Here is an 18519-nt window from a genome sequence, read left to right on the forward strand (position 1 = left end):
ATGTTTTATTTCTTCTTTTCTTTGCTCCAAGGCCTCCTTGATGCGCCGAAACGATCGGTGGAGTCATTTGAAAACAAGAAAATATTCGCCACCATTCTATTTATTTCTCCTATTTATTCGCAACCAGAGTTTTCGCTTTCATATTTCATCATTATAAGAGTAAACAGTGAAAGTGACCGAAATGTTTGATACTGAAGTGGAGATATATCTAGAGATATGGGGTTTCTTTAAAAAGGGGGGTGATAATCACAAGTTAATTTTAAAGGTAGAGACAAATGCGTTTTTAGGACCTATAATTCAAAAATTTTCCAGAGAAAGATTGCTCGAACCTTTTCTGTTTCCAAAACTTTAACAAAGATGGTTTGCATTTTAGCATTTTTAGGATATTTCATTTCCATTTTTGAAAAATTAGAGCGCATCCCTGATTCTCCTCTCCCCCCCCCCCCTCCCATTCTCTCTCGTTAAAAATCGCCAAAAACTTCATTTTTATGACTTCAATTTCGAGAAATTTCCAAGGCAGAGTCGACGAGCTTTACCCCTTCACAAAAGTCCCTGAACCTCTCTTCCTCCTAACATTACCAGTGTTAGCGTAAACTGCAATTTTAGAACTTAGTTTCGAACATTTTTGGCGGGAGGAGGACCTTTGCTAATGTTACATTTATGACTGTAGGTTCATATGGCTATTTATCTTTCCCCACTCAACGCAACTCACTAAATTTTAATGTGTGAGACTACTGACCCTCCCCCCCACCCCCAAACTTTTTTTTAAATTTAACCAGCTTTTTTTTAATATTTTTTACGAAGAAAAACTACCAAATACAATTCGTTTTCTCCACTGTACACGGACTCATGGTATGATGCCGAAGATTACTATGAAGCAGATGTCACGGTATAGTAGGCGCACTTGATATAACTGAAATGTAAATAAGAGGTAAAGGCAGTAAACAGATATTTATTTTTTTTAGTGGTTGGAGGGGGGCTCGCAAGTCACTATTTTGCCCCAGGGCCCGGGTGTTGATCTCTCAGCGGCCTTGCTGCTAAGTACTTTTCTTTCCAAAAGTTTGGTTTACTTCCACTTTTGTGACTGTCAAGTTTTAATGATGTAGGAGAGGTCCAAGATGAAAATTTCGAAAAAGATTTTCCAAAACACAGTAGTGTCTGTGAGTGTTTTCGCTAGCAAAAAAGAGACACAGTTCCATGTGAAATATTACATCATGCTTTAATAATCACTCAAAAGTTCAAGAGACAATAAATAAAAATTCCGAAGAAATCATAGAAACGAAAACATACAATCAACGAGTGGGGACAAAACATGGTGGAGGGCTTCCTTCCGTTACTTATAAACCGACTATTGATGATGAGATGTGGTCATCCATCTTAAACTGGGGATGAAGAACGTAACATTTACGGGAAGAATGAGATTGGCGAGGAGCGAATAGTGCCGGATTAAGACTCTGTGAGGTGTGACAGATCGAATGCCATTGCGTGCAAAAAATATCTTCATCTTCGCACTCGGCAAAACTGTGCAGTATATACGTCATGTGTCTGACAGTGCCACGGGAATTAAAAATGTCGGCTGCAGTTGTGGATACAAGAATATCATCTGATGGTATTTTGCACAAGTCAACAACAAGTCAAGTGGTGTCAGTGCCGGTTTCGAATCGTGGCAGGGCGCGTGAAAAGAGTTCCTCCGGCGATTTTCCGAGGATGAAATGGGTTCTCGAAGCCCGTGCCTTGATCCAGCACTGTGATCGAATATCCCGGTAGTCTTCGTGTGTCGGTCGTATTGGTTTTAAAATTTAAAATGAAAAGAACCGTCAAAATATAATTGAGCAGTGATTCTTCTCGCGGGTGAAATTCTTTGCAGAGTATCGTGGGTTTGTTTACATCCTGATTGCATATTTATCATTGCTGACTGTGATGTAAGCAAGTTCAGAAGGCAATTCGAGTCGGTACGTCTGTCGATACCCGAAGAGAAGAAAGCCACACATATGCAGAACGTATTTAAAGAAAGAAAGCCTATAACGTAGCAATAAATACAAACACCAATCATAAATACATTTGAGTAAATAAACATTGAACAAATAAATCTAATTTTGCAGCAAAGATTTCCTTCTTCGAGATCAAACTGCTGGAAATGCACAAAACACTGCCTCCAAAATTATTTTCAAATTAAATATTTAGTGCAACTTTAACAGAATTATAATCCCCCCCCCCCAAACTTTTAAAGAGGAGGAGAAATTCTTATCTTTTAAAATATAATTTCTTAAACCTGTGGTAAAAAAAAGGGAATATAGAAAATATAAGATATTTTTGAAAAATATAGGACAATTTTGATGCTTTTTTTGAAAATATAGGATATATAGGAAATATAGGATATATAGGACTACTTCGACCCCTAAGAATCTTACAAAATAATTAAAAAATACAAAAACTTGCATACACTGGCACAAAGAAAAAAAAAGAAGAGTGGTAACAATGCATTTTAATTTAAGCAGTTATAAGAATTAAATTTAAAAAAAAAACTTGATCAGCAAAAAATTTTAAAGAAAGAGGCAAGTAAAAAATGCGGCAAAAATATTGCCTCGATGACTAAATTTTTTACTTTCAGAAAAAATACCACTAATATCTATGAAAAAAGGATCAATACAGTCCAGCACTAAGGAAAGTCGGGGGAGATATATTTCAGTTGATACATAGATTTTCAACAGAAGAAGTCAGTGCTTGGAGTTAGTTTACTATCAAATTTATTAAGAAATAGTATAAAGAATAATTTCTATAAGATGGGTGGGTATTGTGAAATAGTTTACTGGAAAATGAACAAGCTTCACGTGAGATGAACTTCTCTAAAACAGCATTTGATGTTGGAGTTTGCTGGCCAGATAGAGATCAGCTCATAGGCTGTGTCACTAGTGGGCATTGTTGTATTTTTATGAGCCGATATCAATCGTAATTGCATTTTTTAAAAACATATTTGAAATTTTTCATGTTAGTCCTTTAATTTGAATTTCAGAATGGTATTTTATGTAACTTACAGGGAAAACAATTTTTTTGGGGGGGGAGGGGGACAGAAAGAATACTCAAGGATATTTTTAATGCAGATTGTATACACAAATTGATTCATAATCATTTTCAAGAAATCTTAGAACATGGTTTCAATTGCATCTGCATGAAAATACATTTTTTTTTGAAAGGATAAAACTATTATAGAATAGAATATTTCTTATTTTCAACTGATTTGCTTGTTTGCTGAACTAAAATTTAAATAAGTAATTAGTAGTCAATTTTCCATTGCCTGGATTTTGTGTTGAAATTAGTGAACTTTGCCCAATAGAAGTTTTTTTTTCTTCTTTTTTTTTTTAATATGTGTATAGAAGTTATAATTGTGAACATGATTAACACATGGTTCTTAAAAATTCGAAGCTTCTCGGCATGATTCCTTTTTTCTTGAATTTTAAATTAATTTTCTGAAAATTACGAAGAAGTCGATCAGCAGTCGTGACTTTAAGAAGTACTCACTTCTTAAAGAGGCTATTAATATCTTTGAATGGTTCCTTGCCTAGCGAAAAAATATATCAATAAATTGATATCAAATCCAAAATTAAGAAGACATTGAAATAAAATCGGTGGATTGCTTTGATCGAGTTTTTAATGCAATTTAATGGTTTGTTTTTTATTTGGTGGTTTTTTTTTTGCTATTTAAAAACTTAAAGTAAATGTTTTTTATTTATTTATTTATTTTTTCATTTTAATTGACTTTTTTACCACTGGTTTTGTTCTTAGATAAAATGAAGCATGTTATCGCCAAACAAGCAGTTTCTAGGTAACTTGGACCAAACATGGAAGAAAAAAATAAATTGAAAAATAATTGCCCAGATTAAATATGTACCGACTCTTTCATTCAGAATGGAAAAGCACCAGTTGCCCTTTTATCTTATATCTTTAAACGAGCAATTCTTGTGGGTATGTATATATTTCGTATCTCGAAAACGGCTCTAACGATTTGGATGAAATTTTGGGTTTAATTGTAGTTTAGCATTTTAAGTTCATCTACATCAGCGTTTTTTCTGTAAAAATGTGATTTTTTACAAAAAACATTTTAATATAAAGTCTAATTGAGTTTAGCCTTGAAAAAGAATGGTGAGTTGACACATAAGGCAGATGATTTGCAACCATAACAATGAAAATTTGCTTCTTCTAGCTGTAAAATTTTAAACTTGCTTAGGGTTGCCAGGCTCGGCTGATATTAGCCACTTTGGCTCATTTCAAACACACTTGGCTGAAAACAAATTCAAACGCACTATGTAAGTCGATGTAAGGCTTTTTTTTTTTTAAATCAAAACTATTGCTTGGCCGTCTTATTTTATTTTGTCTTCTTATAGCTGAAATGATTATAACGCTGATGAAGTGTTTACATGTCTATCTCTCGTTTCTAGGAAGCATCGAGAACCTTAATATTTCGTTAGCGTGATGCTTTTCGAGTATATTTGAAAAAGCGTCGAATCTTAGAAAAACACGAGTTGACAAAGAATAATTCTTTTAAAATCGAGCAAGGCTCGGTTGTCCAGGTACTGCTTTAAAAAATTAGCACGCTGAAAAAAACATCATTTAAATTTCGGGTTTAAATATCTCACAAGTGCATATGTGACACACGCAGCTTTTAAAGAAGAAAGAAATGCTTTGTTGCAATTCATTGGCTTCTAATGAGGTAAATAAAACACAAAACAAAAAAGCATCAACAATTTGCTAAATACTTTCACAGAGAAGCATACACAACGCTCAATCTCGAAGGCACGAAACACAAGAGAACGAATCGGAAATAACACTCATCGTATAAATTATCATAAATTAAACACGGAACAACGAACAAAAATACATATCTAATAAAAAGTCCATTTCAAAAAACGTGTGGCACAGGCTCTTAAGCCGCTTGCAATGACAAAGGGTGGTTAAAAAAAATCTATTTTGGACTAAAAATAAACATGTAAATAAAGTACACAAACAAATTTTCAATTTTACTGCTAATACAATGGTACGAATGACAACTCATTCCTGAACAACAAGATATGCAAAACATGACCTGCTACATCAAAATTATAAAGAGTATTTGATAGCATTTTGACTTTATTTTTGAGAAATTATCAAAAATGTGTGTTCACAATGAAACAAGTGTTACGCAATAACATTAAAGAATTAAATTTACTCCCGGTTTTTCTCCGCAAAAGCAATCGTTTTAAAAATTAATTCCCAAAATTTAAAAATGATGTGGATAAAAATAGGGTTGCTTTCTGTGGGTGAAGAATTATCTGCTTATACCTCTACACTTAGATTTGTGCTGTTTGAAACGGAACTAAAGATTTGATCAACAATGGAAAAAAATATTTTGCTAATGAGAAATGGTACTACTTAGCGCCTGATATGAAAATAGATTTGTAAGAGAAGCTAATGAAAGCAAATTAATAAAAGATGGTATACTACTAAAACATTTCAGAAGAAATAAAAATTTATTTAAAAAAAAGTATGTATTGGTAATGCTAAATCTTAAGCCATTTCAGAAAAAAAAAAAAAGATCCCTTATTTACTGCATAATAATATTAAACTTTTGCTGCCTTCAGAAAAACTGAAATCAACTTGGAAATCTAATAAATTTGGAATTAACTTTATTTTAATATTTTAGAACTAAAGATTTGATCAACAATGGAAATAGTATATCGCTAATGAGAAATTGTACTATTTAGCCCCTGATATGAAAATAGATTTCAAAGAGAAGCTAATGAAAGCTAATTAATGAAAGATGGTATACTACTAAAACATTTCAGAAGAAATAAAAATTTATTTAAAAAAAAAAGTATATATTGTAATGTAAAATCTTAAGCCATTTCAGAAAAAAAAAAAAAAAAAAGAAATTGATCCCTTATTAACTGCATAATAACATTAAACTTTTGCTGCCTTCAGAAAAACAGAAATCGGAAATCTAATAAATTTTTAACTAACTTTAATATTTTAATTCAAAACTTTTATGAGTAACAAAGCCTTATGTATATTTATTTTTTACAAATGAACATTTGTGTAGCAGGGAAGTACTTCTTTCAAAAAAACTACACGTGTGAACAAAAAAAGTAAATGAATAAATTGAAAGGGAAAAAGCAAGTCTCTATGCAAAAAAAAAAAACTTTCTGAGACAGTACAAGAAAGAAATTTTTTGTAAAATGACTGGAAGTGCTTTTCTCTGAGGGGGTGGGGGGAGACAAAAGGAATAACTTTTTGCAGCGAGGTCATGCCGACATAAAAAAATACAATTCATAAACGAACGAGGCACTGAGAAAATGTGTCGAATCCATGGCAACAACAAACGACCGGGTGTCGTGGAAACAAATAATTTAAAATTTCCTTCGTGTCGAAATATTCACCAGTGGACACAACAACAACAAGGGATGGGAGCACAAAAAAAAAAAAAAATGGAAACTCAACTCTCTGAGCATGTATTGCGAAAGCTTTTCGGACATAATAGATATAAAACGTTATTAATAATACCAATACGGTTTCTGCCAAGTTTTGTTTTAGAGAAAAGTAGATATTTCTTTCACTCAAAGATTTAGCATAGATATATATTTTTTAAGTGTATATTTCTAGCAGAATTTTTATTTCTTATTTTAAATTCATTTTTTATTCTCCTTCCGTTCTTGATCAGTCATCTGTCCACATTTAAATGCGAGAATTCAGTTAACACTTTGAGGTCTATGCCCGAACCTCACTCGGGTTTCCGTTTTTAGTGAAGTTGACTACGCCTGAGATTCTCTCTGGGCCCAATATTTACTCTCTTAGCTATAAAAGTACGAGTTATGTACGTTTCCAGCCTTTTTATATATTATCTGCGAACTTTTTACTTTCAGAAAAAAATTATAGATGGCACTAACAGGCAGAAATAACTACATGAAAATTGGGGTTTAAATTCGAATTTGTGCTTTGAAATGTACCATACTACGGCAAATTTTATCAAAACTGTTTATTTGCAAATTAAACCTATTTTCAGATATTTGTTCAAGATTTAGGTACGTTTTTAATGCAGTCTATGTTAACTTAAAATGGTTTTTTGTTGGTTAAAAATGATGTTTTCCTATGCGGAACTTTTTTTTTTTAGTTTCAAACATGCTTTTTTTTGCTAATTTCTTACTAAAAATTGATTTTTATTTCATTCAAATAGATCCTTCACTACAAAAGAAAACAGCTCAAAATACTGTAATAAAAGAAAATTACCAAAATACACATCTTCCAAGTGTTTTTTAAAAAATCATGCAAAGTGCAAAAAAAACCCAGTCTGGAGGGAGATATGCGGTCGAAATAGCTCAGACCTGAAAGTGTTAACACATTACTTCGAGGGAGATTAATTGCCGATTATTTTAAGTGAAAACAAAGAAAAATAAAAAATACTCGAAATACTTAAATAACATAAAATTCCAACAAATAAACCAGCATTATGTGACAATTGAAGGAAATAACTTTTCAAAATATTTTATTTCGTAAGCCTTTTGCAAAAAAAAAAAAAAAAAAAAAACTGTCTAGCATTCTGGAATCGCATCCCATCCCCGTGCACAATGTATCAATTCGCAATAACATGTCTGCATGCATTCTAAAATTCTAACAATGGAAAGAAAAAATCATAGCAGAAGATACATGCATTTTTTTTAATAATTTTTTTTTTTCACATAAAACAAAAGATTTAATATAATGAAAAGAGGCAGAGGGGAGAGTGGTTCCTTTTCCGCCACATTTTCGAAATATTTACAGGATGAGGTCGAGAATAGAAATTGACTCCGGAAGTAGGCGATGCATTCGCCATAAAAAGGAGTGCCTCGGGATCTTCTGCTTTAAAACCACTTTTAAAAATTGATTTTACAAAAACGGCGTCACCCTCTCTCGGCGAATCCCGGGCAAGAGACCGGCTGATAAAATATTTTCCACTCCTTAAAATCTTAGGAGAAAAAATAACACCTCAAGCTGTTTAGATATTAAATTTTTTCTTCAAACTTTTCATTAAACTGAAAACTACACATTAGGCATAAAAAATGTGGATACCATTCAATAGGGTCGACTGTCTCGCCTCTCGGATTGGAAATAAATGGGAGATTTCATATGTTGAGGATGAAACTTAGAGTTGAGAGCTAAGTAGAATTTTAAGATCACAATGAGCACTAAGTTTTTTTTTTAAGTTCATTTTCAGTTATTATATTAACTTTAAAGGTAAAACTGTATGCATATGCAAATGTAAAACTAAACAAAATCATGAGTTAATGTCAAAAAAATTTTTTGTAAATATTTCCATTACTTTGAGAATACCTATCTTTTTCATTCAAATTAGTCGACTTTATGAGAAATGGCGCACATTGACATTAGGAAAGACTCTATTAATGTGATTAGAAATTCAAATTTCCAAAATTAGCCTGGAAGTTTTGTCCATACGCGGAATTAATTTTTTTCAGTTGAAGATGAAATTTTCAGATTGGTCGAGAGAAACATTAATTACAAAATTTACGATGACAAATATATGGCTAGAATGCAACAGCCCACGTCTCTTGCCATTTGCCGAGAGGAGAGAGACGGACCGTAGTATCGAAATACAAACGGCAAAAACTGAGAGGAGACAATCATTTCAAACCTTCATCATCTACCAACCTACATCAGAAATACCAACATCTCACTGATCATATAATAATCGTCTAAACTTATTTACTCTACAGAACTACGAACCCCAACTCCGCCCATCTGGGCAACAAAACTCAGTTTTTATAAAACTGTCGAGAGACATTCAAAGAGAGTTTAAAAAAGGATGAAGCGTGGTGTCGTAAGAAACATCTCTCGTGCCAAGTGCCGAGAGTCCACAGATATCTCCTTTTCGGAGAGAAGGCATCTTCAGGCACGCCTCTGTGTACAGACGTCCAAGATCGATATTGATTCATTTTCAGTTTGACATTGTCCTTTTACGATCTATATATATTTATTCGGTTGAACATTGTCAGATGTTTTTCATTATTAGTACATTCAGTTCAATATTTTTCAGATATTTTTCAATATTAGTATACTCAGTTCAATATTGTCTGATATTTATCGACATTAGTGATTCAGTTACACATTATTTGATATCAATCGATAACACTGTAATTGGTTTTTGGTTCAATATTGGCAGATACCTACCGATATCAATGTATTTAGTTCAATATTGCTAGATATCTACCGATATTAATGAATATCTATTGGTTTCGATACATTTCCGTCCATACTCTTGGACATCAATACCGATGTGTATTCAGTTCCATATCGTTATTTCAATCCAATATAGTCCGACATCGAACACGTCACCCGGAGACGAACGTCGAAATTCCGACATCGGGATCCCGAGACTCCCGGCCAGAGTTCTGGTTCTACAGACGACATCGTCTCGAACGGAGTTTACACAATTAGGAGTCTACGCGACACGGGGAGTCGCTCGGAGTCGAAAAAGACAGAGACGGCTGCCGCGGACGTCTCTCGGAGTCGAAAAAGTGTCCGCGAGATCGGCGTCTGGGGGAGGTCTCGTTCTGGTAGACGTCTCGAATGGAGTTCACACAATTACGAGTCTATGGGGCGCGTCTCGGAGTTGAATAAGACCGAGACGGATGTCGCGGACGTCTCTCGGAGTTGAAAAAGTGTCCGCGAGACCGACGTCTGGGGGAGGTCTCATTCTGCTCGAACGGAGTTCACACAATTATGAGTCTATGGGGCACGTCTCGGAGTCGAATAAGACCGAGACGGATGCCACGTGACGTCTCTCGGAGTTGAAAAAGCGACGTCTGGGGGAGGTCCCGGGGGACATCCCGCGAGGATCAGAGGGTGGGGGGCGCGGCGAGGGTGTTGGCGATCCGCTGCCATAGTTCCTTCTTGCAGGACTTGGTGCGGCGCAGGCTCTGCAGCAGCTCGTTGAACTGGACCATGCCCCCCGGGGTGAGCTGGAAGGCGGTCCTGGCGGAGCGGATGATGCTCACGAACTCGTCGTACTCGGCCGGCGTGATGTGGTACATCTTGAAGTGGGTGCATGCCGTGAACCTGCAAATCGGAAAAATGAGAGTCATCACACCGAGGATGGGCCGCAGTTCAAAAGCAAGAGTTAAGGGGAGTCAGTACCCTAAATACTTACAAAATTTTGATTTTTTGATTTTTATATATTTTGAAACTCCATTTCAATGCCTTTTTAATGATACAAACTTCTTGATTGTGCTAATATTAGAAGCAAGTTAAAATAAGCTTTAAAAAAATTTAAAGCTATTTTGATGAGGTATGATTTTCCCCTTTAAATTGCAATATCTCGAAATGGTATTTTTGAAACTAAATATTCCTTTTCCTCTGAAACTGGCTCAGTTAGGCTTTGAAATTTTTACCACCTATTCCATACATTTAATAGCATATACTGAAGTAGCTTTTTTCTCATATTCCAAATATATTTTTTTATAAAGCTGATTTCGTGTTGCAAAACGGCATTTTTTGGAAAAAAAATTGTGACTCACACATTAGAATTAAAAAAAAAAACTAAGCTTTCTTTCAGTAAAATTTTACTTCAGTAGAGAGAAAAGAGTCCACTTAAGCTACAGAAAAAATTTCATAATTGTATCTTCAATAGATTTTCAGAAAAAGGTACATGAATCTGTGCAAATTAACATTGACGGTATAGGGGGTACTGACTCCTCTTGATAGTGACATTATTTTCAATTGAAAAAACACAACTTGAAATCATGAATTCAAAATATGTTTTTCACAATCACAAACTGCTATTCGACCTCGCCAAAGCTCGAAAAGATCATGATATTTTCAAAAATATCGAAAATATCCAATATTTTGATATGGATCCAATATTTTCAACCGGCACAAACTTAGGTCTTCAAAATAGTAAATGAATCCTCAAATCACTCTTTATTTTCTTGCATTGTTATTACAATATGTAGACTTTAAATTAACACTTCTTTCATTATTTACGTGTAACATCTCATGAAACTTTTTTATTAATTTTAATAAAGTTCATTTAGTATTAGCTGTTGTACTCATTTCTCGTCTGTTAGCCACTTTCACATAGTTATATGATTCGGAAATAAAAAATATACTTTAATCGGTGCGCAGTCATAAGACATTTCTTTTTTTCTGACCAACATTTCATTTTTAATTGGTCCTCACTCATTAAATGTTAAAATTTTTGCTTTCAACTGCTGCTATAGACTCTGGGAGAGTGGCTAGTACCTAATTATAGTAGAATATTTGAAATTTACGTCAAAAATCGTAATTTTAGGCAATGTTTGGAAATGATGCAGAAAAGGGAAGTCGGGTGTCTTTCTATAAGTTTTTTAACATTGAAGTCAATTTTTAACTATTTTTGGCGATATCTCCTTCCGGAATTTTTTCGAAATTGAAGTGCTCAAAAGTGAGAAAGAGGTGCTCTATGACTGATCTTGGAATAATTTCGAACTTATATCTTAAAGGCACAATTTCAGGTGTTAAAATTATTCCTATACTGGCTGACCCTGATGGATAATAAAGCTCAGATTAGTATACAAAATTAAAAGTAAATTTATTTTTAATTTTGGGAGAGCGTTTTTATCGATTTTCTTTGTGACAAATTCGAAAAATGTGGAATGAAAACATGCAAGTCTCATGGAACCCCCGTGAGAGCTTTGTGGAACCGTGGGGTTCCGCGGAACACAATCTAAGAAACGCTGATGTAGCAGAACCAATGGGAGAAAACAATAAACTTACAAAAAACGAAGAACGAAATCAGTACTTGTTGCTGTTAATGAAACAGTTCAGAAGCAAATATCTGGACTCTAAAGAAAGCCCCTTATTGTCTTAAAAGGTCATGTACTGTGATTTGGTTTTTTATTTATATTAATTGAAAGACTTTTTTTAAAAATCTTAGCAGATGTGTTTAGTTATAAATTGCAAGAAATGTTTTTGTTGTTTTAACTGAAAATGAGAAATTTCGATTATTTTTTCTAAAAGTTCAAAAGTTTCGGCTGCGGTAGCGATCCCTAGAATTTGTCTTAAAAATCTCAAAAAATTACAGAAATTCTTTTTTACACACTAAATCAAAACTAGGGGGTGGCCCGTCGAAAATTTATAATTTTATTTTTTAACCTTATATAAGGACCACCCTAGTACACATTTATGATGATTACAGGAGGTTTTTTTTTAAAGGACAAATGTAGGTTGAATCTCTACATAGTATAAAATAAAGTCTCCGAAAAGCGTCTGTTTGTTTGAACTCGTAAAACTCGAGAACTACCCGGTCGATTGCGCTGAAATTTTGACAGTTTGTTCCTTTAAAGTCCTGAGAAGGTTTGCAGACCGGTTCGAAAACAATTCGATGAATACTTCTTTTTTTATTCCAATTTAGGCCCAATTTTCACATAAATTTCTGAATATGGGGGTGAAAAATTGCTCGCAATTAGTAACATTATAAATCGTTGGAAAGGGAAGAATTTTCCGCGTTCTACGCAATTTGTTCCAACGCTCTAACTTAATTGCGGCGGGAGTTTTTTACGTTTTTAACTGGAATTTGTTTAGGCTTAGCTGAAATTTAGGCACTACTTTCTTCATTAAATGAATCAATAAAAAGTGAAGGAATTGTCCCACAGCTTTCTTTTCGACGCCATTGGAAAAAGCGACCTTTTTTACTCCGGATCTAACTCGACCCGTGGTCGAAAAAATAAGCTTTTATCTCGAAAGGAAAAAAAAGTGACAAGCCTTTATAAACAAGTTCAAGAAATCTCGATTCCATTCAAATGGTGAACCATTTTCCTTCGCATTTGAATTCCTTAAACTTATTTTATTTTGTGTTTCCATGGCGACGCATTTTACATCCATCTTTCTGGATTTGATTTCTTAAAAGTATTTTAATATCTGTCGTCATCGTTTGGAAAGGAAATCAAGATGTTTTTTTTATTTATTTTTTACACCTGATTGTCGAATATACGTCACTCGACACATTTTTATTTTCAAGGTAGACCGGGCAAAGCCGGGCAACGCAACTAGTATATTATGCAACAAATTCAGGCAACGTAGAAATACACGGTTCGTCGAGTTGTATAACGGTGAGAAGTGTACTGTACTCACATCTGCTGGCACTTCTGAATGAGTGGGGTGAGCAGGTGTGAGCGCAGGGGCAGAGGCGCAGAGGGGGAGGAGCGCAGTGCCAGGTACTGCGCAGCCTCCACCACGATCTCGTGCAGAACGAAGGGGCTGGCCACGCTGTTCACAGTGCAGATGCAGAAGTCCTGCAGGTACGAAGTGCCTGTGGAGAAAATTTCAAATCAGTTCAGAGTCAATAGATCATATCAGGTTTGCGACAGATTTTTGTTGAGCCTTTTCTAGGTAGCTGAACTTTTTTTCCTTAAAGGCCTTTATTTTAAGTTTAGATTAGGTTAAGCTTCTAAAATTAGAACAAAAAACTAGCTGACAGGATTGTTGCCAGATATCCCATGCATGACAATTTTATTCAGTTTTTGATACAGTACCAGTAAAGTGCTGGTGGAACATGTTGAGATAGTTCATGTAATATAAAAATAAACAAGTTTCAAATCTACAGTCTTTTGCAAAAAGTGCTTCTATTTTGCATATATTAGTTATTTTAAAGGTTTACTGTAAGTGCTATTTCAATAAAACAAACAAACATCTTTATTCACTTAAATAATAAGTTGCTTCTTGCAACATCCCAACAGAACAGACTACACAACATGTTTAATGGAAAAACAAGGCTTTAACTGCCATTGAAATCACAATGACAGTTCCAGCCAATGGGACGGTTCCATTGAAATTAATTACCTCATGCAAATGAGCATCTGGCTCTTGACACATCAGAGGGTCAAAACCTGTTTTAACACTGAATATTAAACATAATAAATCAACTTATTTTTTTCTAGACATCTCTTTTCTATAAGAAAGTTAAATAATAAATTAAACTTTTTCCATGAAAGAACACTGCAGAACATGGGCAATATCGGCGAATATAGTAGACAGAGATTCAATCAAGGTTTCATTCCTACTGTGATGATGTCACAGCTACGAAGAAAACCTCTTCTAACACTGAATGTTAGGTTTGAGCACCATGGTCATCATTTACTCAAACCTCAGGAGATCCATAACATTCCCATCAGGTGTTTGCTGAATTTTGCTTTAGCTACCGGGATCTGTGTTAAGACTTCAGTTCGGGGACTAGTACAATAAATCTCTGGGTTGAGCCTTCCTTTCTTTCTATTCCTTTCAGCAGTGAAATATACTTAACTATAAATTACTAAATATTTATTTTAAATTTTTAATAGACAATTAAATGGAGCTCAACAGAACCTAGAAGAGATGCGATATCAGTTAATATCGCAAATAGAGATTCCATCCAAGTTTTACTTTTAACAATGAATATTTAACTCAATCAAATTTGCATTTTGCTTTCTTCGACAGATGATTATATTTTGAACAGACAATTAAACGGAACTCATCAGAACCTGGCAGAGAAGAAGAGAGGCGATATCGGTAAACATCGGAAATAGAGATTCAATCCAAGGTTTGGACAGATGATCGAACAGTAAATCAAGCGAGAGGGACACGTACCCAGCTTCTTGGCGATGGAGAGCAGCCACTTGACGTCCTCCCCGTAGGGCGGGTTCCTGGCGTACTTGGCCTGCGGCCGGTCGTCGTGCACCCGGCGCGCAAGAGTCTCCATGGCCAGCATGCCCACGCGGTACGCCGCCAGCAAGTACCCCATCTGGCGCTGGCTCAGCTGGGGGAGGGGGACCTGCATCTACAAGAGAACAACTTGCTCTTCACAAATACAATTCACTTGCACAGAAACAAACTCACCATAGACTAAAAATATAACGTTAAACACAGTTTGACCTTAAACATAGTCTAAGGATTAAACCATAGACTAATAATAAGAGTAGACCGAGCTATGGCAACCCTTTTGCTGCTCATAAACCAAACCATGTGACTGGTGGATATCCTAGCAACAGCGGGCGTTAATCGTAGCAGACGATCAACGCCACCGCGAAATAAAATAAATAGAATTGATGGAACACGGAAGAATGATCTTTTATGGAGTCCGATTTGTAAATTTGTTCTTCTAAGTTGTAAATATTTTGTTAATATAGTGAGTTTTTCGTTTAGATAGCATTGTGCATTTTCTTTAGTCAATTTCAATAACTCTCTAAGCAATAAAAGATGCAAGCGACCAAGAAGAATCAGCAAACGGTAAGATTTTTACCTACAGTTTCAATTTAAGATACCGATTAGTACATTTTTGCGTTAACGCAAAACGTTTACGCCATTTCGTTCACGCCAACGCTGACAGCTCCAAATGAAATAAAAGTTACTGAAAACTGATCAAAAACTATTACTAATGTCAAAATAATGCATAACTAAAAGAAAAACAGTTCAATCTCTGCACCTGGAAGTTTTTTTTTAATGAAATGACATTGTCTTAAAATACATGTCGAGTGCCAAACTATAGATAATGCTGCCATCTAGCAACCATGCTGCCAAAGTCTTCGCCAAGCCCTTCCACTAGTCACATGACACATCTATGAACCAATTTTCTTTATCAGCAAGAATGAGAAAGCTCGGTCTACTCTTATTATTAGTCTATGGATTAAACATAGTTCAGCACACATATCTCCCATAGGAATGAGAGGTCCCATTTTTTTTCGAAATACAAAAATGCTTGGAATATATCTGTCCTTGGGAGGTAAAGACCACTATGTGCATTTCTTGTTTCAAACTGAGGATTGACTTATTCAACTTTTTGTCCTCTATTCAGAGGTATAAATTACTAAGATTTTCATTTAATGAGTCCATACAGAACAATCTAAATATACAAAGAATCACAAAGGAAAAAAAAACTTTTTGTCATCACCTGGCTGATTATGTTTTTGTCACATGGTGTCTTCTAACTTTTAAGAACAGATATATACTTTAGTGATTATCATATAAACTTCTTTCTTTTTCTAAACAGATTAATACAGTAATCATTTTCTATAGCTCAGAATAATTATGAAATACAGAATTTAACTTCTCACAACCATAAAAGTACTTCTCCTTGCACTCTTACCTTGTATAAAATATTGAAATTAGTTTGTATATTTTATCCTTTTGAATGTAATCTGGATGAAAGATCATAACTTACTGCTTCTGGCTGTAATATTATGTACGAAAAAAGCAATAAAAAAGTTACATGCAACCTTAAAACAGCCCTTAATGCTAGTTAGACATTGCTCACCTGTGTCTGTTGAGGCGTCGGCATGGCCTGGGGAGCCGGTGCCGCCTGGGACATCACGCCTCCGTGGCCTCCCACGGATAAGACAGGCGCCTGGGGGGCCTGTGCCACCGCTGCCGCCCTTGCCACTTGTGCCGCTCCGGGCGGCGGGTACAGTCCGGCCCCCCTCACCGGGGGGTAGTAGGCCAGGGCCGGGGCGTAGGGGTACGTCACGGGCGGCGGGTGCACGTAGGCCGGGTGCAGAGGCGAGAAGGGCACGTAGCCGTAGTTGGGGTAGGCGGCCAGGGCATAAGACAGCTGGGGCGGCAGCACCTGCACCGAGGGGATGACGGCTCCCTCCAGGTGCAGGGGCCCGGGGGCGGCCAGCAGGTGCTCGCAGGGGGGCAGCATTGTCTCCGTGCCGCCCACGGAGGAGGAGGTGGTGGTCGGGGGGTCCACCCCGTTGGGGTGGGCGTCCTGGAGCTGGGAGCCGCTGCCGCAGTGGTGGTTGTCATCCAGGCTCTCCTCGTACAGCTCATACCTAAATGGAGTGGAAAAAGAGACGGGCATGAATGGTGGTTACACATATGCTATCTTTTACACATTGAACTTCATTATATTTTTAGGGACATTGATCTTGGTTTCTGATTCTTTCTTTCTTTTGTTTTTTACTCATTTAAATTCATTAACTTAACTATATGTTCAACACAGAGTTGCCAGGTGTAAATTTAGGAAATGAGCTAATCTGCTAGCCAAAATGCCCAACCTTTGAGAAAACCCCTCTCCCTCTCAGATGTATTCAAAATCTTCAATAGTCAATGTTCATTTCTTCACATTGACAATAATTCCGCATCTTCTACTGCGTGGTATCATCTCTGCTTGTATAAGCATGCAATATTGTTGACTGACTTATGGAACTTAGCCTTTCGGCTTTTCGTTTAAACAATGTAAGCAGGGTTTGTACTCAATTTCAGAAATAAAATGAAGGTGTTTTGAAGGAGTAAAATGATATTTTGAAGATTTTGTCCCTAAGTGTCCCACTTCACCCTACTCCTCCCCTTCTCCCATGTCAAATTTTTTTATAAACATATTGTTACAATAACGATGTGATGTCATTTTTTGTCACAATTTTGTTCCCCTTGTCACAACTTCATGAACCTGACCCCCCACAAGGCATGACATCACTTAATATAGTACATCTACCTATGCATTTTTACATCTTTAAATAATAATTAGACAAACTGACTTTTGCTGCTGAGAGTGTGGTGAAGGGAAATGCAATAATAATGAAACTTGAAAACATAGCCAAGAACCATTTAAGTATGTTTTACTTCACTTATAAAATGCCTTAGTCATCTAATAATATTTTCACCTTCAACTTTTATGATCAATTTGTAAATTACATCTTTATGAAAAAAAGAAATATACCAAATTACTACATTAAAAGTGCCCTTAAACAATCGCCCTTGTGATGAAGTTAAGTTGTCAATCAAAGTATTTTAAGTTACTGTCATAGAGGAAGATTATGTAGTCTTGAACTAAAAGAGAAGGAGTTTTGAAAAAGTTAAAACCAAAATGAAGGAGTTTGAAGGGCCCTTCAAAAATTTTTTCTAAATGAAGGATAATTGGAGGAGTTTCGAAGGTGTGTACGAACCCCGACAACGTAAGTTATCAATATCTCCTCGACATCGGCGAATATCGTAAATAGAGATTCGCACTCACCACCGGCGTGCGACGTCGAAGAGCACCTCCGGGTAGACGCCTCCGCCCTTGGCCGCGCTCTCCACGGCCAGGCAGGCCCTCTCCAGCATCTCGGGGCCCGGCTGCTCCTTGCACTGCAGGAGGGCCCTCTGGATCTCGTTGGGGTTGAGGGCGTGGGCGTGGGGCAGGCAAGACAGGGCCAGGCGGGCGGCGGCGCTCACCATCCCGGGGTCCCGCCCCCGGGAGGCACGGTCCGCCAGGGACGCTACCTCGGGAGGGGTGAGGTGGCCCTCCCACGTGCCGATCAGGAACGTGATGGCCGTGCTGCCGATCTCCATGGCCTGGCCTGAGGAAGAAAAGTCAAACAAAATATGAGAACCCTAACTTTTGAATAAAAAAGGTGTTGAATCATTTTTAGAGCATGAAAATAACAGTGAAAAAGTATACTAGCCAATAAGTCAATCCCCTAATTTATGAGGAAATTTTCGAAAAAATCTAAAATCTGCGTGTAAGTCAAGCCTTTGCTTTTTCTGGAAAAGTTGGTGTAAATGTTCAAA

The 18519-nt window shown here is 36.2% G+C and overlaps 1 protein-coding gene across 1 annotated transcript in view; it reads right to left on the minus strand.

Annotated features, from left to right (window-relative positions):
- Window positions 1-9538: 9538 nt before the first annotated feature.
- The window catches only part of LOC129232660 (zinc finger SWIM domain-containing protein 8-like), a 44999-nt gene continuing 36018 nt past the window's right edge, over window positions 9539-18519 (minus strand). The window contains exons 21-25 of the mRNA XM_054866791.1: window positions 17984-18308; window positions 16286-16802; window positions 14623-14812; window positions 13132-13309; window positions 9539-10080 (exon numbers count right to left, since the gene is read on the minus strand). Of these exons, the coding sequence (XP_054722766.1) occupies window positions 9861-10080; window positions 13132-13309; window positions 14623-14812; window positions 16286-16802; window positions 17984-18308 (1430 nt within the window). The 3' untranslated portion in view covers window positions 9539-9860. The remainder of the gene's footprint in view (window positions 10081-13131; window positions 13310-14622; window positions 14813-16285; window positions 16803-17983; window positions 18309-18519) is intronic.

Source organism: Uloborus diversus, unplaced genomic scaffold (genome assembly GCF_026930045.1).
Source record: "Uloborus diversus isolate 005 unplaced genomic scaffold, Udiv.v.3.1 scaffold_13, whole genome shotgun sequence".
NCBI classification, from domain to species: Eukaryota; Metazoa; Arthropoda; class Arachnida; order Araneae; family Uloboridae; genus Uloborus; species Uloborus diversus.